This window comes from Zonotrichia leucophrys, chromosome 1 (assembly GCF_028769735.1).
Source record: "Zonotrichia leucophrys gambelii isolate GWCS_2022_RI chromosome 1, RI_Zleu_2.0, whole genome shotgun sequence".
Lineage (NCBI taxonomy): Eukaryota > Metazoa > Chordata > Aves > Passeriformes > Passerellidae > Zonotrichia > Zonotrichia leucophrys.
Window position 1 is genome coordinate 86,443,357 of NC_088169.1, and position 23,804 is coordinate 86,467,160.

A 23,804-nucleotide genomic window follows, 5' to 3' on the forward strand; every position below is an offset into this window, starting at 1 on the left:
TGTCTGTGGGAAGGGGGTGATAAGTTGTGAGAGAATGATGGGTGTGAGAAACAAGTCAGTCAATGGGAAGAAAAGTTTTTTCTGTTTGACATGTTGCTTTAAATCTAAAATATCTTAGTTGCACAAAGTAGTTTAAGTAATTCAGAATAGTCTTCTGAATTTTAATTGAAACCTGTTTTTTATTCAAAATATGGTAATATATATATTCAAAATATTTTAATTCCTAATATGGTATATGATGGAGGGGGTAGATGCCCCTTTGATTAGCAGAAAAAGAATCACCAACTGAATCATGTTTTCAGTTAAGGAAAAGAATGAAAAAGTATAAATGTGAAAGAAGACCTAGATAGAAGTTATGCACTTAAAAGGTGTAGTGATCTTATTTCAGAAACAAACACATTTTCCAAAGCAAAATAAAATGCATAAAGTCTTTGGGAGGCATGTGGGAGGAAAAAAAAAGATTCTCTTTGGGTTGAAGCAAGTTATCATGAAAAAGTCAGAAAGTTTAAGTGTGGAGTTTACCATGTTCACTATGAATTTGGCATTGTCAAAGTAGAAGAAAATGCTCTGAGTGGAAAAATTTGTCTTCCTACTTTTAAATCTTACTTGAAAATTTCTTTCTGTGCATAGATGCAATTTTTTCCCCTTTATCTGGTTGCATTTTAAGGGTCTTGGGAAGACAGCATATTTGTTGAAATGCTCTGCTGTAAATTTACTGCGGCTATTCTGATTGAAATGAATCATTTTACTCTGGAGACAAATATATTTTTAAGATCTAGGAAGAAACTCTGTGAGCTTCCTTTGTGTTTTTTCTTTGAAATGGTGTCTCATAGAGGAGCAAAGTTCGGTGGACGGGTACGCGGACACGTGGCAGGTGGAAATACTCAAGTAATGAAGAGACTGAGGACTCTGAGAGTGAAAAAAACTCTGAGGAGGAGGAAGAAGAGGAGGAAGAGGAGGAAGAAGAAGCTCCACCTGCTGATGACGATGAACCCTGCAAGAAGTGTGGCCTTCCCAATCATCCCGAACTGGTAGGATTTGGGGAAAGCTTCTGTGGGTTGTTGTGTCAGATTTGGTGGATTGGCTTTGATGGTGTCTGAAGGCAAGTCATCCTTCAGGGTGGCCATATGTAGGAGCGTGTCTTCTGGTTTCTAGCTGGTAAACTCAGGAGTAGATGAGTTACCTTGAATAAGGAGGGAAGGAAGTTATTTTTCCTGTTTGCCAAAACAAAAATAGCATCTTTTACAGGGTGTAACACACCTTAGCCCATTGACAATCACTCTGGGTGACCCTTTGAGGTTATGCCTGCAGTTGCAATGAATACAGAGGAAGCAACATTAAAAAGAACCCCATCAGTGTGATGTCTCCTTTACAAGGCATCAGTGGCATAGCCACACAGCTGCATAATCATCTTCATTGGATGTAGCTGCATCTCACCCTGAGGACTGAGTACAGTGAAATCCCAGACAGATCACAAGATTTTGCTGTGTCTTGTGGTTCTTACTTACTTGGGGTAGATGCCGTCGTGAATTCCTCTGTTTATCAAGGAAATCATCATGTGCAGTCCTGAATCCAGAAAATAAGCCCATTCTTGGGTGTTTGACAGATCTCCTGACATAGCTGAGTGAAGGTTTGTCCTTTAGGATGTTAGAGATAAGTATTTCAGTAGATATACACACAGCTTGTGCCAGCTTTGTTCTCAAGTTTGATGAAAAGGGATATCTCAAATTTTACCCAACTAAGTATGAACTTTTAGTAGTCGCCTAGTTGTGGATGCCTTGTGAGCCTGCAAGACTTCGTCCCTGCTGCCCAGGTCATAAAGTTATCCTGACTGAGAAAAAAGGCCAGGTTTCCTGCATAAGAGAGCACAGGGAAAACATGTCTTGTTCAGATGGAGTTTTCCACTTATTCTAGGATCTGGAAAGCATTACCAGCTTCTACACTGAGGGCACATAGTCTACACAGTCCAGTAGTACTAAAGACTGAGAAAATACAGTAAGAGGAAATGTGGTGTTAGCTTGGAAAACCATGATAAATAAACTTCTCCATGAAAAAACCCCTGGCCCTGGAAGTGTGGTACAAGATAAGTGATACAGGACTTCATTTTTTTGTTTTGGCACAGTCCAAACACTTCTGTGTTGGCTGGGGAAATATTTGTGGAGCTTGTTACGCGTGAATGCCAAAAGATACTCATGACATGTTTTGTTTGCACAGATTTTGTTGTGTGACTCTTGTGACAGCGGCTACCACACAGCCTGCCTTCGCCCTCCGCTGATGATCATCCCTGATGGAGAGTGGTTCTGCCCGCCTTGCCAGCATGTACGGTTCCTCTGTGGCTTCACTCTTCCTTGCAGTTCCCTTGTGGCTGGGGAGATTGGCTGGGACTTTAACAAGTCGTTCCTATAATCTTTTTTGCCTGTTAACAAATAGACTGGGATGAATGGTAGCACTGCTGATCTTCCCTCCCGTCCATTAGTAAAACTGAATTTGTGACATGGTTTTCTCTTTCTTAGTTCTGCTAGTGATGAGTGACTGTGTGTTGCTGATTTTTAGATGGGAATCTCCAGTCACACTGATTATCTCCCATCTTTGATTAAATCACAAGACTAGTACTGTATTAAAGATAAAATGTCTTAAATTTTCCCAAAAGAAGCATTTAAGTTATTGTCCAGGAGGCAGGAGCAGTAGGCAACAAGGGATGGATCAGTGGCCAGAGCAAGCAGCTGTTTCTGAAGTGTTATTCCTTCTTCAGAGACATTTGCTCAGAAGCTGGTTAGAGAAAACTGCTGTTACTGATGAATCTCAGGGTATACTTTGTCTCTGATAGGAAAGCCAGGGTTGTTCTAGTCAAGTAATAGACAAGTATCAACCCTTATTCCAAGGTTAGAAGCAAGGTTGGTACTTGGGAGGATAAGCAGAAAGTGTGTGTTGCTGCTCTTGTTAAATTAACAGGAAACCATTTGTACACATTTTCAGAATAATCTGCCAGATCCCAACCCCTTCCTTGGTTTTAGAGAAACTCTGTGCCAAAAGGGCTGTTGCCTGACAGTAAGCTAGAGACATTGGGCATGATGTGAGATGACTCTATTAGGTGCTGGGTTTAGTTGTCTTCTGAGGAGTGTTTTTAAGCAGTGATGATTTTGAATATGTAAGAATGTTTTCTTTACACTTTTAGTTGTAGCTTTTCCTTGTTTTGTTGCTATTAAAGTATTCTTCAGTATGAAAAATGACAGTTTGTAAAAGGGTGAGGAGCACCCTTGGAAATAGTATAATGAGGGCATTAACATGGACTAAGGCACAATTTGTCCATTGAAAGTCATTTTTGCATACAGCTCCTTGAGTATTTGATAAGGAAATTATCCTAAAGTGCATTTCTGCTTTTTGCTGCAGTGCCCACTGAACTCATCTAGTTTCAACCTCCTTTACCATGAACAGGGACACCTTCCACTAGACCAGGTTGCTCAAAGTCTCATCCAACCTTGACTTGATGGTGGAGCTCATGTTACAGAAAGACAGGCTTTATTGTAAAGTCTTGTTCATTGAAGAGGAGCCTCCAGTAGCAAGGCTTCTTCCAGATACAGTCTGAGTGAATGAAGAATCTGAATGTTACTTCAGTGTGAAAATTGGTTGTGAAATAAACTAATACTGTGTTTCCTTCCTTTAGAAATTACTCTGTGAGAAATTAGAGGAGCAATTACAAGATCTGGATGTGGTCTTAAAAAAGAAGGAGCGTGCAGAACGCAGGTACTGTTGTTTGGATGCACTCACGGCAGTACTGTGCTGGGGGTGGTAATAACTGAGCAAGCATCAAGATGACTGGGGACTAGGGAGAAATGCAGTGATGAGACTGGGAATTGGTAACACCAATTTTGACTTCCCACTGATTATTGCTGGCTCAGTGCTGGGACAGCTTGTAAGAAGGGGGGAAATAACTGGAAAAGATAAGCAAATACATTTGTACTAAAATTTGATTAAAGTGCCTGAACACAGATTTGACTTTCTTGTACCAATAGTTAAAGGGTTTCCAGCACTGGTTCAGCTGACTGTCAGTCATGTATGGAATTCCTGATGTAGGCAAGTTTAAGTCTTGACTTTGCTCCAGAAGTCATCCAGATTATTGTGGGATTTGAGTTGTTACTTTATCCTGTTAAACTCTGCCTAATGTACAAGATTATGCAGCAACTGCTGTAGGGCAGTGGGTCAGTGGAGTTTCACAGAGTCACAGCATATTCTGACTTAGAAGGGATCCACAAGGATCATCAACTCTTCAGGGAATTGCCCATGCAGGGATTGAACCCACAATCTTGGCATGCTGACCAGCTGTCCACCCCTGCCTTTACCAAAGGCTAAATGCAAACATGTTTACTGCATTAACAGTTGGAACATTCTATTGGCAGTTTTCAGACCTGGAAATGAGGGACATGAAACACATTCTGCATAATTTATACTTTTTAGGACATATATTGAGTACTTTGCAGAATTTAATAACGTCTGTATGCATTATTAAACAAAACTTTGCATTAATTTTATCTTAAAAGGCAAATTTCACCAGAAGGTGAGGCCCTTTTAAAGAAAGTAATTGTGCAGGCTTATATTTGTATCAGGGACTGTAAAATTACATGAGATGTAGTGAGTCAGTGCTGGGAAGATGGGAGCACAATCTGTGTCTTCTTTCAGCTTTCTTCAAATCTGTTTGTTATTGCAACAGCAACAATGATAGTGACAGATCAAGTACCAACTGTTCCTGATGTTACTACTTCTGCTCAGTGTGTATCTAGATCATACTGTGGTGAAATTATGCATTGCCAATTGTGCTGAATTTGTAGCTGTGGGAATGAAACTATCAGCTATTTTTATGAGTGAACTCCAGCAAATACACAGCCTCCATCTGTGCAAGAGTGTGGGACACACAGGAACTCTGTTGCTTTGCTTTATGGTGGGAGTGTTCTTTATTAGTGAATAGTATTTTTGGACCTACTTTAGTAAATATTCTGCTGGCAAACATTACATGGAATGCTAGCTTTTCCCAGTCTGTCTTGCTTTCTTGAAATCACCAGTGTTGCATAAAAACACAATGTTCTGAGAGCAACAGGAGAGCATACAGTTGATGTCATAGCAGTTTTCAGTGTCTGAAACATCTGTTTTAAACTGTTTTACAATTTGATCATCCTCATACCAAATGAACCTAATGCTTTATAATGTATGCCATAAAACTTGAGTTATAATAGACTTCACAATGCAATCGTTGAATATCGAAGTCTTCCAACTTAATGCTGTATTGTTGCAAATAATAAGGTAAAAAGGCTGAATACTCATAATGCCAGAGGAAATGAGACTTGTTATTACACCTCAGTGTATAAGTTAAAGCAGGTTGGTTGCTTGGGGCACAGACATACTTGAATGCAGTATTTCTGAAAACTCACTATGTGGTTGGTGTCTGTCTTTTTGGGAAAGAGAAGAAATCCAACTCTGTCATTATGCATCTGTCTGCCTAATAGGTTCTTTGAATCAGTGTTGCTGTCATGCTTTCTGAAGTAGCGATGTTGTGCTCTTTCCAGCTCTCAGGAATCTGACTGAGGCTAATTCAGCTGCACAGCTGTGTGCTTGCCCATCCCCAAACTGTTATGTCACTGATTTTTAAAATGAAACCTTCAGGTTTCCTGTTGACTTACAAATACATGGATGAAATTATACCTTTTCCCCCACTCTTTTTCTGTTTATGAATTCAAGGTGCTACCACAACAACCTGGCTGAATTTCAGGTTTCTCACGTACAGACCTAATTTCTATAATCATGTCCTACCCACCAGCTGGAGGGAATGGACATTAAAGCCTTCTAGGATCTCCCTTTTAATCCATGTTAGATACTCTGGGACTTCTTGATGGAAAATCCCTCTAGGAACTACTTGTCTGATTCTCCCAGGCTAAACCAGGTGGAGTACTTGCTTTCATAGGCACTTTCATGACTTCCCTGCAGCAATTTTTGCAGCCATGTAATTGAGATAAAATGTTGTCTTGAATTTGCCTAGGAAGATGTTATAACCATCCAGTGCTTATCTACTGCTGCCCTTGGAGATGTCTTGGTTCAAATGTTTAAGCTCTTGGCTAAAGTCTCGAGCTCCTGTCTGCCACACAAGGAATAAAGAATTCATTCGATATAGTTCCGTATTTCATTTCAAGACCTTGACCTCAGCAGGATTGTCTGTTCCATTTGCTGAGTTCTTAAGCAGTGTATACTCAAGCCAGTGAGAAGAACAGCAGGACTGGAAGACTTTGCTGATCATGATTAAAAACAGATTAATTTTTCTCATCTCCTGTCTCTTGGTATTTTGCATTACAGAAATGAGAAATTGAGTAAACCATCAAAAAAACTTGCTGAATACTAAAATGTTTGCACTTCTAGTTCCTTTCTCATTTCTGTAATTGTATTCCTTGCCTTAAAATGTTATTTTAATTAATTTTCAAGGGCATAGTGATTTTGCACAGCATCCTTCCTCCTCATCCAACTAATTTAATGATGCCCAGGTGGATGAGGATTTCTTTTCATTTGTCATGTAGGAATATTTATATTAGGATGCAAAACCAATTCCTTGTATAGACAGCCGGTCATTTCAGTAGGCATAACGATACCAAGTTGTTGAAGTCCACGGTCTTTTTACCTGTAACACAACCTAAAATCCATTTTTACTCTTTGTAAGTATTACTTTAGGAACTGTGCTTGTTCATTTTATTTAAGAGTACTATGCTAGAAAGTGCAGAAGGCTACTCAGAGGACTTTGGAAATTTACTTACATTCTTTAGAACTTAATGAAATTTTTGGAAACAAAATTTTTAAACATAGATACTATTATTTGCAAAACATAACACAATGAAGTAAACATAGCTGAAATTAATATATGTTGTGGACATTGCTGAAGTAATGTGCATGATGTGTCCTGTTGCAACTCAAGTGTAGAGCAACAGGCTAATATGAGCACTCACTATAACTTCAGTAGTCTGATTCTGGTTGATTGAGACACTTCAGTTAAAAAATCCACAGTCCTTCCAGACACCAGTAAATGCCACCAACTTTCATTGTGCTCTTAATGTCTTTAAATTGCCCCTTGTTTTCCTGGAAAAAAGCTACTAGCTAGGGACCTATGGTGATGGGAGTTTGGTTATACATCCTAGTCTGCACTAGTACCTGGCTGTTCTTCCTCAGAGACTGTTCTTTGGAAGTTCTGTTCAGCAGCATGAAGATCAGCGTGTAGTGCTGCTTGTGAAGTGTTAGAAAACCCATCTCTGGTTAGACTGACAGATACAACAGGACTTAGAGAAGACTTGTGTCCTTCAGGAGCCAGAGTTGTCCCTGAGGCAATTCATATGATGCAGAATGTCTGTGTTGAAGAAAGCTAAATCTAAACTGAATTTTGGTTCTGTAGATTTAATCCTGTAACACACTGTTGACAAGGAGGACAGCCTGCTTCTCCTTAGAAGAGAGTCCTGTATTCGAGTACTTCTCTGTCTCCCATCTTTGGTCAAGTATTCTCTACACTGATCCATCCTGTTTTTTCAGCCCTTCTCTAATAGGGTGTGTCTGCTGCCCTCCAGTAGCTCCCACTGGCTGGCTCTGAACTCTTCAGCTGGATCACATGTTTCTTGGAGATTGTGTGGTGCCCAGATGGCTCTAAGTGCTCCAGCCAGGTGTGAACAGGACTGACTGCCATGGCAGGTGTCCTTCAAGGTGTCCTGTCAGCTGTGGTCCTATTTGCACATCTGTCTATCATCATAGTTCTTTGAGCAGCAGTTTGACTCTGCTGATCTTTGCTCAGGCTGTTCTTCTCTGGCAAAGAATTGCTCTGTAGGCAGTTATTTGTCCCCTGGTGTTTCTAGAGTTGGTTCTTCTGCTTGGATCTAATATCTGGCATTTATCCATTTTGGATTGCATCCTATGTTTACATATTTTTTCCAGTTCAGTATGATTCTGAATTCCCATTTTGTCTTTCATCACCTTCACGATTGGTGGTAGTTACAGATCTGACAACATAATCTTCATCACAGCATTAATATTTTTCAGTTGTTTTTTTACTTGCTTTTTATACCCCAAATTCAATAATTTCTGTGGTGCCTGCCCACAGTCTTCAAGTACTGTTGTTTTTGAGAACTCTTTGGAAATCTCTTACATTATACACGCAGAAAAATATAATCACATGAGAATTAGCATATAATCCCAATTTCAATAATTTTTCACTGGGAACATCCTCTTGGGATGCTTCTGCCTAGTAAGAACTTCAAATGGTGCTAATTATAGCTTTATTTTAGATATCTGCAGACTTTCTGTAAGCTTACTTTCATTTTCTTTCTCTCTTTAAGAAAAGAGCGATTGGTGTACGTGGGTATCAGTATTGAGAACATCATTCCACCTCAGGTAAGCTAGTGTGTCTATGTGGTATTATTGCTTTATTTTCCAAACTTCTCAGGGAAGAAGTCTCTCAGTGCTGTGTCAGGGGTGCTAGTAGCATCTTGGAAAGAAAAATCAATCTATATACAGATCAGAAATAATTCTAGACTCTTCATTTTAGACTGAATATAGTAGAGAAACCAAGGGAACTTTATGGTGTTTATCAGAGCCACCTGATGACACCCAGAGTCCTCTCCCAGTGAGGGATTGCAGGACTACCTCCCTGCCCATTACAGTTGGATTTTGAGTTGAGTGCTCAATATTCAGTAGTTTGTAAAGGTGGGAAGCAGTTATTTAGCTCTGGTGTTTGCTGTGCAGTTGCCTAGGTCTGAGCTAATTGTCATGGCTTTCCTTTGGAACTGATGGAAACAAATGTTTCTGACTTATGATTCAGAGGGAATGTGTAGGATCTTTAGGCCACACAGCATTTGCATTCAATGAGTGGATAAGGTCACGTGATTAAGAACTGTAAACATTCAGCATTTAATTAACAGATGCTTTTGTATGGTTTCCCTTGAGAAAAGAGGAAAAATGCTTTGATTCACATGAAGAACAGCCTCTTCTCACTTAAATACACTAAAGGAAGTCTCTTGAAGTGTTAGCCAAATGCTTTCATCTGAAATTATATAATCTGTTCTTTGCAGTTCCATTTTGAACTTTTGTTCATTTTAAACATTGACTTTCCATTCTGCCTGGCTGTAACAAGGCCAGCTTTTTCTCCCTGTCTTTGAATAACAGAAAAACAATAACAGATTTTACAAACTTGCCAAAGAATCTATGGCTGAAAGCAAATATTTGAAAAATGCAGCCTTGGGGCAGATTATTTTGCTTTAAAATTTATAACTTGCAAACAATGTAATAAAACTATTCTGCATTAAACTTTATTGAAACTTCACTGTGTAAAGGTATCCCTGTGCTCAGTATGTAGAGGCAGTGGCCACAGTTTGTTCAGCTGCCGCATTCACTAGTCCTAGGAGTATCACCTGAGGCATGATCTCAGCATTGCAGCATAAAGACTATGATCCAATAGCCAGAATCCTTAAAGTCTGTGTTTGGAAAGTGATGTAGCCTGAAAGGGCAAAATGTGGAAATTCACCTGAACTGCTGTAATGGGTCACTATATTACAAGTTAAAATGTGATGGGTTGGGCATATGAGGTTTCTAGACAGAAGGAATAATCTGTATTACAAGTTCAGTTATAATGAGTATGAAGGGAGGGAGGAGATAATGCTTTTTTGACACTTCTCTCTTATCTGAACAGGAGCCAGAAATACCTGAAGGTCAGGAAGAAAAGAAGAAAGATTCCAAAAAGCCCAAATCGAAACTTGAAAGGAGATCTACCAGAACCCGAAAGTGCATAAGCTACAGGTCAGCAGTTTGTTAAAATAGCTTGTACAGCAAAAGTCATACTGTTGTTTCCTTTCTGAATCATCCCACCACTCCTCATGTAAACTTCTGCATTTAACAGAGAAGCCCAACTAAAGTGTCTTTGTTCTTTCCTCTGAATACTGGTTATGCTCAGTGGTTGTGAGAGCATAAGGTGATATAGTGAAGTGTGATGCATTAAAAAAATGAAAATGTATATGGTGTTTTGTTCAGGAGTACTGGAGAAGGTTTTGATACTACTGCAGTTTCTGGAGTGAGTTAAAGCAGGTGAATTAAACCTTTCCTTTCTCTTGCACAGGAGACTTTTGCTTGTGTCTCGAAAGGCCTTCAATTCCTTGCTCTCTTCCCCCTCCCCACCTTAGACCATCCTTACAAGAAAGGGTTATGAAACTTACAATGTAGTTATCATACAGTGTGTCTAAAAAGGAAACTCTTTCGAGAAATATGTAACTCTTTAGAGAAATTTTGACCAAAATGCAATTAGTAAATGAAAGTGCCAAGATTCTGCATTCTGAAAATAGGATAGGTCACTAAGGTTTTCAAAATGCAGCATGATTTTAATTACAACTTTTGTTCTCAGTGTATTACCAAGTTGTTTTTATAAACTGCTTTCTAAATAATAGCTTGTGACACTCTGTATCATCTTCAGTCCACCAGGCAGGTAAAATGCCCTTGGGATTAGAAAATGATGTGATTGCCTGAGAGATTGTGGTGGTTTGTCCTAGATGCATTAGGAGTATTAAAAAAAACCCCTCTATCTTTCCAGCAGTAGCTCTTTGTAAACTTTTATCATCAAAAACTAACATTCCAATACAAAAATAACAAACTTTCCAACAATAACCATCATTGGATTTATAGTCAACCTGGTTTGGCTGCTGAGGAGAGGCATGGCATTTGCATAGGCTGGGTTTTCCAGCCTGGTCAGAGCACTCTGCCTGACTTTGCTTAGCTGTTGGATTTTGGTAACTTTTTGAATGAACAGGAAAAGTCACACTAATGAAAATGCCATTGCTGCTTTGGGAAATCAAGCATTCCTGTATGGAATGTTGTGCTACAGGCAAGACTACACAGATCTGCTGTTATGTTAATGCCGGGTCAGGCAGCATCTGACCAGGAGGAAAAAACCCCCTGCCTGTAGGGTGTGTGTGGCGCAACTTCAGCAGGACTCATGTTGTGCAATGACAGTAAATTTTTATTGAATGTAATGTTTCAGAAAAATCAGTCTTCTGATAAAAAGTGATAATATTTCTTACAAACTACATCATACACATAAGTTTGAGCTGGTGAAAATATTACACATATCAGTGTGTCAGATTTATATGTCTGCAGTGAAGTTCCACTGGTGTCACTGAAAGTTGTGACAGCAGAGGAAAATAAATGCTTAAAGTCTTATTCCACTGGGAAAGAGATCTGTATTGTGGAGCATCCTGGTTCTCTAAGGGATCTGTAATCCCTTTGTATCACTTTTCTGTTGAGTCCTCTCATGAGCAAGTTAGCAATAACCTGCATCATGAATCGAGCAGCAGCAGAAGAAATTATGTTCCATTACACCTAATGGACAAGCAGCTGTCAGCTCACCCTTGTCTGAGCTCAGGTTATTTGTTAGCAGTGGTTTGAAAGCATTAAGTGATTTCTCACATTTTAAAGAGGGTTTTTTTTTAGCTGTGTGGAGGGAAAACAGTGTTTGAGTAATGTGAAAGTAATCTAACTGATGGGATAATTTCAGAGTTATTTCCTTGCTGGGTAAAGCAGCCTTGAGAGTGGCATGCAATTGTTCCTAAGGAATATAAAGATATCAGAAGTCCATCACCTTATTTTTAAAGGAGAAAGTGTTTTATGCTTACTATTGGAATACAGAGTAAAGTATTAGATTTCTTTTTTCCTTGTACTGCCAGAGGTTCCTATGGAGGACCAAGGTAAATATAACTGTAATCTTTCTTTCATGACTGAGAATTGGAATCTTTAATGAACGTATTGTCCAGTTGTTAGTTGTCTGTATCTGAAAAAAATACAACAAATAACTTTTAAAAAAATGAGAAGAAGAATTTGCATCTAAATAAAAATTCTTTTCTATATAGTTAATAAAATTTGTACTTTTGCATGTTGGAGCTCAAGGCATCTATTTTTATGAACAGGTAACAATCCTTTTTTATGGAATTTGAATTCATAACTGAAGAAACAAACTGAGGTTCATCTGTGTTGAAAGGATTGGATCTTTTTTCCTCAGTTTGCTCTTCTCTTTAAATGAACCATTCAGGGTGCCGAGATTTATGCAGTTTTATAAAAGCTGTTGCAGGACAAGCAGATTCAAAGACTTTGCTTTTGTTTGTCTATTCAGTTATGTAACATTGCATTACAACTTAAGTAGATTTATGAGGAACTTTGTACTTTGTGTTTTATTTTATCTGTTCAGCTTAGAATGTTGCAGATCCACAAAGTATCATGAGCTTTAAGAGTAGAAAGCAGCTATGTGCAATCAGTTCTGAAGGAAAATGTGGACAGAAAAAAAGAGTTGTACATTGAGTTTAATAGATGATTCTCAGGCTGTTTTGAAGGTTGGTAGAGCTAATGTAATCTAATAAAAATTGTGGAAAAATGGTGAATACTTTGTATGAAAACGCTATTGAAACCATTTTAAAGAATTTTCAGATTATATATGTTTAAATTCAGAGGCCTATTGTGTAAAATGGGAGGGGATTTCTGTTCATGTAACTCAGTAGTGAGACAGACAATGGTAAATAATCCTCAAGCAAGTAGAAGTAAGAAACACAACTTTGATAATAAAATAGCCATTTTAAAAAAAAATCTGGCCCATTATTTTAGTTAATTATATATCCAGCCCACTCTGTGCAGTGTAATTTCTTCAGCTTTTTGACATATGTTTTTGTAACGATTTAATTAAGGTTCACTTCAAAGTGGTAAATGGAAGCTGTTATTTTTAGGTTTGATGAATTTGATGAGGCAATTGATGAGGCAATTGAAGATGATATCAAGGAGGCTGATGGAGGAGGTATGTTTCTTATGTTACTTGTTTTGCATTGGTGGTGATGGAGATGGAGAGCAAATTTATTTTGATATGAGAAGCAATAAATATAACCCTCTCCCTTTAAACTCTGTAGTTTGCCAGGGGTATTTTTTTACTGCTGTGTTTTGGAGTGGCCATCCCATGCTGCCAAAAGATGTAAGAAAATTAGTAAAAGTTGATAGTTAAATATAGCCTGTGCAGGTTTTTGTATATGTAATGAGTAAGTTTTGGATTTGAGATTGAAATGGCAGCAGTGCTATTGACATTTGTGCCCTGTAAAAAGAGGACTCACAAATTGGTCTGCAGTTGGACCCCCCTAAAAGTCTGGGTGTAGGAAATTGTCTTAATATTCATTCAGCTCTATTAGCACTTCTTATCTGAACACCATAAAAAGTGAAATTCTGTTCTTTGTTGCCGTTATGGCAACATGGGACCAAACCAGATGGATTTGTGCTTCTACATCACCTTAACTTGCCTGAAGCAAACAGCCATGAAACATTGTCCCTCAGCTATTTGGCCTGTGGCATCACCAGACACTCACCAGTTTCAGAAGCTCGTGGATGTAGGCAGACAATGTGAAAATCTGTGGGTGTGTAACACAAGGTCCATTACAGTAAACATAACTAAATCTCAAAACTAAAACACCTTTTCAAAAACCCCACTTCTTGGCCAAATCACAACTCAAACCTTTCATCTCCTAAGAAGGATATTCAGCATTATGAAAAATGTGTATTTTCTGGTAATTTCCCTCTCAAAAGGCACTGGCATGGTAATAGTGTGGTTTGGGGTTGAGTATTAGAATGCAGACACTTAACCATGACCTTCTGCATTCACCTCAGTATTTCCAAGTGACCACAGCTGGGCTGTGTATGTCAGAGCAAGACTCTGGACATAGTCTTGCTTGACAAGAAAATGCTCTGCTTGACAGAAAAGAAACTGAAGGCAGGCACATGCAAGAAAGATGTGTAGAAAGTTAAACAAGAAAATAAACTTGCTATTGTTTCCCCTTTCTCTTACTGAATTCAGGCATTGGCAGAGGCAAAGACATGTCAAATATCACAGGTCACCGTGGGAAAGACATTTCCACAATCCTCGAGGAAGAAAGGAAGGAGAACAAGCGACCACAAAGGGCTGCTGCAGCGCGACGCAAGAAACGACGGCGACTAAATGACTTGGATAGTGACAGTAACATGGATGAAGAAGAGAGTGAGGATGAATTCAAGATCAGTGATGGGTAGGTCTGCAATTTAACTTCCACCACAAGTCACTGAGCTCTGCAGGCTTCTGTGACTCTGGACTGCCCCTGAAATGACCATCAGGAGCATGTTCCCGGTGCTGGAATGGCACTGTACATTGCCAGTAAAAGTCAGAGAGTGATAGAATGGTTTGGGTTGAAAGGGACCTTAAAGATCACCCAGTTCCAAACCCCCTTCTATGGACTCCTCCTGGCCTAGGGAACATTGTACTGGAAAAACTGCATTCTGGATCCATGTGCTGACATCATCCAATCTGTATTTTAAGCCTAATACATGCTGGAAACCAGACTGTGATGTTTGAGGCCTTACTACAGGCTTCTGTTAGTGAAGGAGCCAGGTGGGCTCAGTTCTCTGGCTGATGTGACTGTCAAGCAGAAATCTGTAACAAAAATGTAGCTAAAATGAGGCTTGTTGTTCCCTTTTAAAAATTAGAGTTGAAAATTCCTATTTTGTAGGATTTTTTTGGCCTGGTCGTTATTTAGAAATTGGAAGAGGAAAATTTTCATTATTTAGAGCATACAAAACCTTCAGGCAGATTCTGAAATTAGTTCTTGGTTGCTGCTCTGTAGGAGGTAGATTTTGAAAACAGTCAAAGAAATGGCTTATACTGTAAAAAACAAATGCATGTCATTGCTTTGGCTGACTGAAACTCACTTTCCACAGAATTTCTCCTCATTCAGTCTGGGCAATTACTGATGTTAAAAAACCTGATAATTTTAGATTAACTTTATGCCTTAATGAAGCAACATAATAAAGCAGGCATGAGGTTGTAGGCTCTTTACCAGCAACTTTTAAAGCTTTACACCAATCATTGAGTCAATTTACTAAGTGTATGGAAAATCTATACAAGATAAATGCAAATTTTGAGCTTTGTTTTTCACCTGTGACTATGCTAAGGACATTTCATTGGCACCCTGAATAATTGAGCTACACACGCTGGAAATTTCTAATCAATGAGTGTAGCTTGTGGAAATGTCACAGAATTAATAGTGCATTGATCTGTTAAAGTGTGCTCATGCATTTTCAACTCCATCCTCTGCTTAAGGCCTTCTGGATCTTACACTGGAATTCAGATTCAGCTGGCAGCCAAATGCAAGTGACTGTGTACCTTCAGTGTTCGATGATTTTTAAAAAGGCCTGACTCGCTTGAAATTATGGGAATGTTATGAGCTTATAAGGTTGTGAGGTGCATGTTTTGCATTAGAGCCATAGTTTTGTATAAAGACACAATATTCTAATTGTCAGAAATTGTGTGGGACAGTTCTGGGTTTGTAAAGGGAAGGTCACCTTTGCTAGAACATTGTTGGTGGTTTTTTCCCTCCACAGTTACTGCTGTGCAGACATTACATTGCAATGAACAATATGAGCACTGTAGAATCTGTCCTGTGTTAATGCCACCTGCAGTGTTGGTTTGACAGAGTGTTTGTATCCACCTGCTGTTGTAGTCTGCTGTGTAATGTCTTGCACTATAGCACCATGTCCCAAATACACAGCTGAAACCTCATGTCAGTGATGGCAGCTTGCTCTCTCTGGGTCTTTGCTCCTCATGATAAGATTTGTGCTTTTTTTGTTTTGTGTAAAATGGTACTTATCATTTGCTTGTAAAATACAAGTACTAGTTCAATCCTTTGGTTGTAACACCTAGCTCTGTTGTCTGGGGTTTTCCTTTGAACAGATCTCAGGATGAGTTTGTTGTATCAGAGGAAAATCTTGATGAAAGTGAAGATGACCCACCATCAAACGAGGACAGTGACTCCGAGTTCTGCGCCCGCATATCCAGGCGACACCTCTCCAGGCCCATGAGGCAAAGCAGGCGGTTACGAAGGAAAACAGTCAAGAAAAAATACTCTGAAGATGATGAAGATGAAGAGTCTGAGGACAATTCAAGCAGAGAGTCTGGTGAGTACAAGCAATCTTTGATATTTAAAATACTCTGTTCTGGAGAGAGAGAGAGAAGGGCAGTCTGAGCTTCTGTCACGACTGACTAGCTTGTTTGCTTGCTTTGGTCAAGTCAGATGTCATCTCTGCTGTGAAGCAGTTTGCTACTTGTTCTGCTGTCAGTATTTTTCAGGAAACTGATATTGAGCACTAGGTTCTTGGCATTTCTAGGTAATGATGTATTTAAATAAATGCTTGTGCTATGATTCTAGAGGCCACCATTGTGGATAGTTGCAGCTACCTCTACTACCTCTCGTGTTTGGCACAGGATTATAGGAAAGAGGATGGAGACAAAAGTGTGCTTCTTTATAGCTAGTAGAAGACCTTCTGAACACAGCTATGAAAAAGATTCAGAAAGAAACATTTTCTGTCACTTTTATGGAAGAAAACTTCAGTTGTATGGCATTTTGTGTTTTCTGGGAGGCTTGAAAGCAAAGAATAACACCTTGAATCTCTTTCTCCTAAAATTATCCTTAAAATCTTTAGTAACTGAAGACTTTGCATCACAGGAGAACCTAATAATTCATGTTATTCTACTTGTCCTTCAACTATTTCATTTTCTGTTGGCATGGTTTGAAGTGTGGGAATAGTACCTGTGCACTACATAAACTCTTCATGATCAGCTTCTTTCTCTGAAGACTGTCCTCCTTGTTTCTGCTTCATGTGAGACACAGACTAGAAAGTGCCATATACATAAGCACTCATTTTTTCTCACTCTTATTGTGAATTTAAGGTTCTAACTATACTGGAGTGTTAACTTACTGCAGTGTGTGTTATGTTACCAGTGTTTTATCTGTCTGTCTAGATTATAGGTGGTGGACATGTTGGAGTAAATTGGTTTGGAATACTGATTTCCAAAAGAAAGGTTCATACATGAACAGATGAAAACAAATATAGGAGTGATTATAGTCAATGTTATCTCCTTGTCCTCAATGCATCATTGCATTGATCATAAGCTCTTATCAATAAAGATACTGACAGAAGTCTAAAGAGATTGCTTATCTGTTCTGTAATGCACAAGAACAACTGTTTGTTTCCTGGTGGACACATATCTGTGATAAAATCAACTGATTCCTGTATCATTCCATATATATCTAAAGTATAACGTGAACGGCATGTTTCTCTTTTTCTCTTACCCTCATCATTGTCCATCAGGATCTTGCTTTAACCCTGTTTTCAGCTAAGAAAGTCAGGTGCCCTGCAAGAGGCTTTCTTTTCAGTCTCCAGAGATGGAATTTCTTTCTGAAGCTGGTTGTTCTTGCTGACTTGCTCTGTTTCTTTGTCTAATATTTTAGCAAGTAAAGAGGATGCCACTTTGATCTGTGGCTCGTGTCAATCTCTAACTTAGAAATAGTGTGTGACTTTTATAGAAATGTATCTTGGAATAATGGTTCTGGCATAGCTCAGTGAAAAGCAGATGAAGTTGATTTGAGGCTATTTTCAACTGATGTAAATAAATTTAATTTTTGAAGACTCTAGCTGCAGTAGACTGGTGCAGGAAGAACTGTGATTGATGGTAAGTTTCTTCTGTGTGGTTTCTATTTTAAGCAAACCCACGATTGAGTGAAACTGGTTTTTGTTGTTAACTTATATAACTCTGATCTTGGAGTTTCCTCTTGTCAGTCATTTTTCATCTACCTGTTCTTAAAAGTCTTTTAATAGAGTACACATTATTTAAATTTTAAAAGCAGAACAGACTCTCTGGAGGCACTGGTAATGTGTGCCATCAACTCCACTTACCAGTAAGGTTGTTTCTACTGCTGGGAGTTGTAGAGACGTCTTTGACACCAGTAGAGATGAGGCAACAAAAACACCATAAGGAAACTATCTGAATTAGGAACCTTACCTAATTTTTTTATGTGATGCAGTTTTGCTTTGATGGACTAATGCACATCACTGTTTTGTTCATACAGAGAGTGGTGAATACACAGATTACAGTGATGATGATTACCTGGAAACTAGGAGGAGAAGATCAAGAAGGAATCAGAAGAGACAAGTCAATTATAAGGAAGATTCAGAAAGTGATGGCTCACAGAAAAGTGTCCGATATGGGAAGGAGTTGAGAAGAGTTCATAAACGCAGGCTCTCCACTTCAGATAGCGAAGGTAAAATAAACAGTCCAACACTTCCAGGAGCATGTGGATGTCAGCATCAGCACAAAGAGAAAGTTATGTAATTCCAAGATTTCAGAGAATTGTCTTTCTAGAGTTCCTTGATGTTTCTCAGAAACTCTCCTTCTGAAACCCACTGGTACTTTATGATGCACTGAGTCACTTCTCAAATTTATCATTGCCCCTCATCCTGACTTCCAAGTCTGAATTTACTGCCTGACACAGAGTATTGGGATTCCAAAATTGGCAGTAATACAGCTGTTTCAGCACTTTTCTGTTAAGAGAACACAAAGTTGCATCCCACCAGCCTCTAAAGATTCTCTTGTGCAGGAGGAAGGGCATTGCCACTGGTGCCCTGACTGTGTTTGTGCTGGTGGTTCAGAGCCGCTCCATCTCCTGTTTAAGGAGCTGTGCCAAGTGCAGAGGAAGCCTCTCTCAGTAATGTCAGGCACACCATGGGTGGTTGGCGTGCTTTGTGATTTATAATTAATTAGCTTTTACAAAATCAGCCGCTGACTTTGCCTGTTTTGGATTGTGGGGGCCTGGATTATCAGACCTTCGCTCTGGCTTTCCAAATGCTGAGCGGTGCAAGTTGCGATGGATACCAGGCTTCCTCAGAAAATGAACTGTCCTTGGCTCCCTGAGTGCCTCAGTTTTGGAAGGGGTCTCCTGAGATTACAGAGTGGTAGAGTATCTTCTAGGTGAAGGGAAACAAGTATGTGATGCAAGTCTGTAGTGTCTCAAAAACATGATGTTCAATGCAGCCTGTTCTCAGGCTCTGTGGTGGCTTTTTTTTACCAGCACTAGTGGCTTTAAACATTCTCTGATTGACGTTGTCTTTTCTTCATGAAGTCCCACGTCCTCAGGTATTTTAAGTATTGGCTTTCTGTATATTAAAATCAGCACCATTTGGCACCTTTCCAGCACCATCACACAGTTCCCACAGTATATCATAAAACACATAACAGTGTTACTGGAATTGTAATTACTTTAAAAATAGAGGAACACTGATGGTCTCAATCAACTTGAACTTACATTAAATAATATGCTTTAAAATAAAAATTCCCATGATTTCTTATGGGAATCACAAAGAGACAACAAATTATATTTGCCATTTGATTTTTCAGTTTCCATCTTTTTTCACCACAGCCACCAAAGATGAGTGTAAAGGCTGTCAGGGTGTAGGCAGTATTCCCATTTACCAAAGCAGCAAGCCTCCCATTAAAAGAAGTTGTATATAATTTGGAGGTGGCAGGGGTATAGTACAGCTCTGTGTGTGTGTGTGTAGATATGTGAATTTTATAATAGACCAGCCATTATTTGGGTTCTGAGTTCCTGTCAGGGTACAAATAAAGTGCATACAATGAGATGAGGAGTGCAGTTCTGTGTCATTCCCAGCATGGAGTTACCAGTTTTAGGGAAGAGCATACCTACTTCCAAAGCATCTGGTACTCCTCAGATTGGAAACAGAATATCCATAAATGATTAATACTTGCTACGTTAGAAGTTAATTTAAAAAGTATAAAGAATGCAAGCCTTTTGGCTTGGTTGGGGAACCTGGGGAAGGAGACAGAAATGTGTGTGCCCAGAGAGCTGTCTTGTTGGTGAGGGTGAAAGATGAACAATAAATGTTGCACTGAGATTTGCTAATGGCTCTAAGTCTGCTGCTTCTTCCAGAGAGCTACACATCTAAAAACTCTGAAGATGAGGAATCCACAAAGGAGTCCAAGCGATTGATTCGAAAACGTCGGCGAAGTACAGATGACTATTCCGAGGAAGAAGGAGAGGATGAGGAGGAAGAAGGAAAGCCTGTCCGCAAACGCCTGAATCGAATTGAGACCGACGAGGAAGATGCGTGTGAGAACGCCAACGACGACGCAGAAACCCCCGCTCCCGCAGAGAAGCTGCCAGCAGCACAAGCCCCCCCAGACAACCCCAAGAAGCACTGCTACCGGATAGAGAGCGATGACGAAGATGACTTTGATAATGTAGGGAAAGTAGAGAGCCCTTTGGACTACAGCCTGGTGGACTTGCCTTCCACCAACGGACAGAGCCCAGGGAAAACCATTGAGAACTTGATTGGCAAGCCAGGCGAGAAGACCCAAGCCCCCAAGGACAGCACAGCCAGCGCCAGCCTGGCGCCCAACGGGACAGGCAGTGGGCAGGAAGCGGTAGGGCCGGAGGAAGATGAAGATGAACTTTTGAGAGTGACTGACCTTGTTGATTACGTCTGTAACAGTGAACAGTTATAAGACTTCCATTTTTGTGCTAATTTATTCCACGGTAGCTCATACCAGCGGGCCAGTTATTAAAAGTTGTTTTATTTTTCCTAGAAAATTCTCCACTACAGTATCACTTTCTAGAAGCAAGAATTTCACCAGTCCTGCAGTCTTTCTGTGAAGTGACCAGTTTTGAACTTTGAAGACGAATTGCTGTAAATTCCCTCTCTTACCCCCCCCTTCTCCTTCCAAGTCCATGGTCCTGGGTAATTTCACTCACAAAAACCTTATAACAACAAGAGATTTGTATATTTTTGACTTTATATTTCCTGAGTGCATACAAATTTGTGGAAATGGGTGGCCTAAGAAAGCATTCCAAATCAGTCAGGGCCCAAACCGGAACTGGGGTGGGTTTGGCTCAGGGGGTGGGGGGACGGGAGGGGGGTGGTGCAGAAGCACTTGTGCTTTAGCTTTTTCATATGAGATATATATTATATTTAAATGTTCACAACTTAGATTACAACTTAACAGACAGTTAAAAGCAAAATTAATGTCTGTACTGTCGCATTTTGTGAGTTGTAGGTTAACATACCATAGCTCATTTTAGTAATCACCTTCATGGAAGCAGTTTGATTTTAATACTGGAGGCAAACAGAATTATTAGAGGCCAAGAAGGTACCATAAACAAGAACTCTGCTATTCATTATGACTTGCAGACTTTCCTAATAAACATCCTTTAAAATGTTTGTACAGTGAAGTGTACTGTAATGAAGTTTTTGACAGTCGAAACACTTTAGCCATGAATTTCTAAAGTGATCTCATGCACAGTTCATGAGATGGCCTTCAATGGACAGTGTCTAGAGGGAGGACGTTTTGATGTCAAGTAAGTCTGTAAGCTGGATGTCAAGTAAGTCTGTAAGCACTGCAGACTTTTACAGACAAAAGAACCCTGCAGTCGCTGCCCGGCCACGTGAGTTTCATAAGCAGTTGGAGTATTCTGAAGAAAATGTGTTTGTACAAACGGCACTGACCACAGAATGACAGTGCATAAGAGGATGGAGGGATTTTCAAATAAACCATGACTGGTCCATTCATGCCCTTAATATCTACTTCAAATTGAAGTAAACAAATGGAACAGTTTTCCTTTTGGAGGTTTCCTGTTTGGGGTTTGTGTGTGTTTTTGTTTTGGTTTTGATTATTTGCCTGGATGTATTAGCAGGTTTTGAATGTAGTTGTTGGCCTTTGGCCATTAGAATTTTCTTAAAATACATTTTAATAACTACCATGTGACCAACTGATTTCAAGAAGGCAGAGTTTCTGAGAGAAAACGCTTGACTCCAAGACATCTCATCAACTTTTCAGCAGGCATGAAGTGATATGTGCTTTTATTCAAGGGGAAAAGAAAAAGACATTGGAAGAAAAAAAAACCCCACCAAATCAACATGGGGCACATCAAGAGCATTCCGTTTTCTCTGTACTCTGATTAAGATGTAGGCTGTAGCATTTGTACATGTTATAGGACACAGGCAGCTCAAACAGACCTGCCAAACGTTGAAATCCAAAAAGGTCACATCTGTTAATCCTTTTGCTCTGAGATTTGGATTTTTGACTGGTGTTTATGTCCATTGCCGGCAATGGATGCACCAAAGCTGCTGCTGCCACTGAGGAGTGAGTTCTCCTTTCCTGCCCCACCTGATTCCCTCCCATTATATTGTATTTACTAATTAATCATTAAGCACTTCTGTTTTCTTGTACTAAAACCAGCATTAGGCCTTTACTAAATACCTCTCTAGAAAACATAGATCCAAATTTTACCTACCTTCTGGCCTTTAAAATCTTGGTTTTGTTTCCCCACTTTTTTCTCCCCAAGGTCTCTCAGAACCACTCTGTGACTTTTACTCCTTTGGATTCTAGCAGTGCACATATCATGCTATAAAACTAGGATTAGAAAGATGCAAAAAGACGGAACTTGCTCATCATCTGCTGTGCTAAGCAGGCTTGTGATTAAAAACAAAGAGAAATCACTCTCTACATGACAATTTAATTTCATCGAAGATTAAATGTTTTCCTACCTTACTGATGTTAACAATTAACAGTTAAATTAATAAAATGGGGTAGTGAAGAGCCACAGAAGCTTAGAATGAGTTCTTAAAAGCATTTGTAGCATTTTAAGCTACTCTAGTGCTTTTCTTTGCCTAGGTGATGCATAAATGCAGTATTTCTAAATTCTAATATACTTGTGTGTTAGAACAAGTAAGAACACAAGGCTTCCACTTGTCCATGACAGTAGTTGCTGAGCATTTTTAATTCTTTTAATTCTTGCAATGCAAACTGATTCACATCCATCAACTCTGTGGAGTCTGTAGTTCCTCATTTGTTTTGCCAGTGCCATGTTTTCATTTGCTGCCTGATAGAGCCTTTTATTATCTGATCAAACATTCTTGCTTGTAGAGTCACCTCCAAATGCTAAATACTTAGTGGGGAGATACTCATATGTGTAAGAAAATTCAAAAGAGTTACAATTGTGGACATACCAATCACGCGAAAATTTATATAAAAGCAGGAAAGACCAGGAAGCAAAATAGGAGCATTGAAGCTTGCATCAGAAGTGTCATGTTTTAAAAATTGCCAGTTGTTACCAATTGTACTTTCTATAGGTCTCTTCTTAAAGCAGCTTTTCTGTCTTCTAAGAAGTCACCCTTCGTACCTGAGATGGCTTCATCCCGTAGGATCTACAGTTTCTCCTCAGATCAGTGGGAATGATGTGCAAGGAAAAACTGCAAAAAATGCTCGGGAAAGTATTACCATTTTAAAACTTGGTATTTTTGTCATTTTTAAGGCTTCCTGCTTGGTGGAAAATGTATCATCTCCTATTTGGGAAGATGGCATTTTCTGACAAGAGGCCAGCTATCACACCGGGTTCATACCGTTACAGTATGTGTGTGTGATTCCAGAGTGAAAATGTCTTCCTGGTGTCCTTACAGTCTTGTGCCCTTCTGTGCTCAGTGCGAAATCAGGAGTTGGTTGTCTTTGAACAGTGATCTTCAGCTGTAGGTTTGGGCTTAAAGCTTAAACTGTATGGGAAATGGGAAACAGGCCAGGGATTGTTTTTAATGAGACCAAGCAGCTACTGGCTGAACATGCTGAACATTTCTTCAGCAAACTCTTGTTTATTCTACACAGATTATCACTAACAGCTTTGTCTTTTTTTACCAGCAAGCTCTTTTGTATATAACTGACTGGGAGGAAAACTGATTTCTATGTGTAGTCTAAGTAGCACTGCTGGGAAGAAGAACATATAGATCAAGTGGAGGAGTGGATTTTTTTTGCCACCAGGATAAATTCTGGCTGTTTCCTTCCCTGTGTGGGGCTTCTATGACTCAGTGACAAAAAGCACACAAGCAGGGCCACTGCAGTAATGAATGGGATG

At 39.5% G+C, this 23,804-nt stretch overlaps 1 protein-coding gene across 1 annotated transcript in view; it reads left to right on the top strand.

The window, feature by feature from the left end:
* Window positions 1-21,131, top strand: part of RSF1 (remodeling and spacing factor 1) — a 61,037-nt gene extending 39,906 nt beyond the window's left edge. The window contains exons 7-16 of the mRNA XM_064720351.1: window positions 834-1,031; window positions 2,215-2,319; window positions 3,665-3,744; window positions 8,352-8,406; window positions 9,701-9,807; window positions 12,768-12,835; window positions 13,877-14,084; window positions 15,782-16,005; window positions 17,958-18,149; window positions 19,833-21,131. Coding sequence (XP_064576421.1) covers window positions 834-1,031; window positions 2,215-2,319; window positions 3,665-3,744; window positions 8,352-8,406; window positions 9,701-9,807; window positions 12,768-12,835; window positions 13,877-14,084; window positions 15,782-16,005; window positions 17,958-18,149; window positions 19,833-20,407 — 1,812 coding nt within the window. The 3' untranslated portion in view covers window positions 20,408-21,131. The remainder of the gene's footprint in view (window positions 1-833; window positions 1,032-2,214; window positions 2,320-3,664; window positions 3,745-8,351; window positions 8,407-9,700; window positions 9,808-12,767; window positions 12,836-13,876; window positions 14,085-15,781; window positions 16,006-17,957; window positions 18,150-19,832) is intronic.
* The last annotated feature ends 2,673 nt before the right edge of the window (window positions 21,132-23,804 follow it).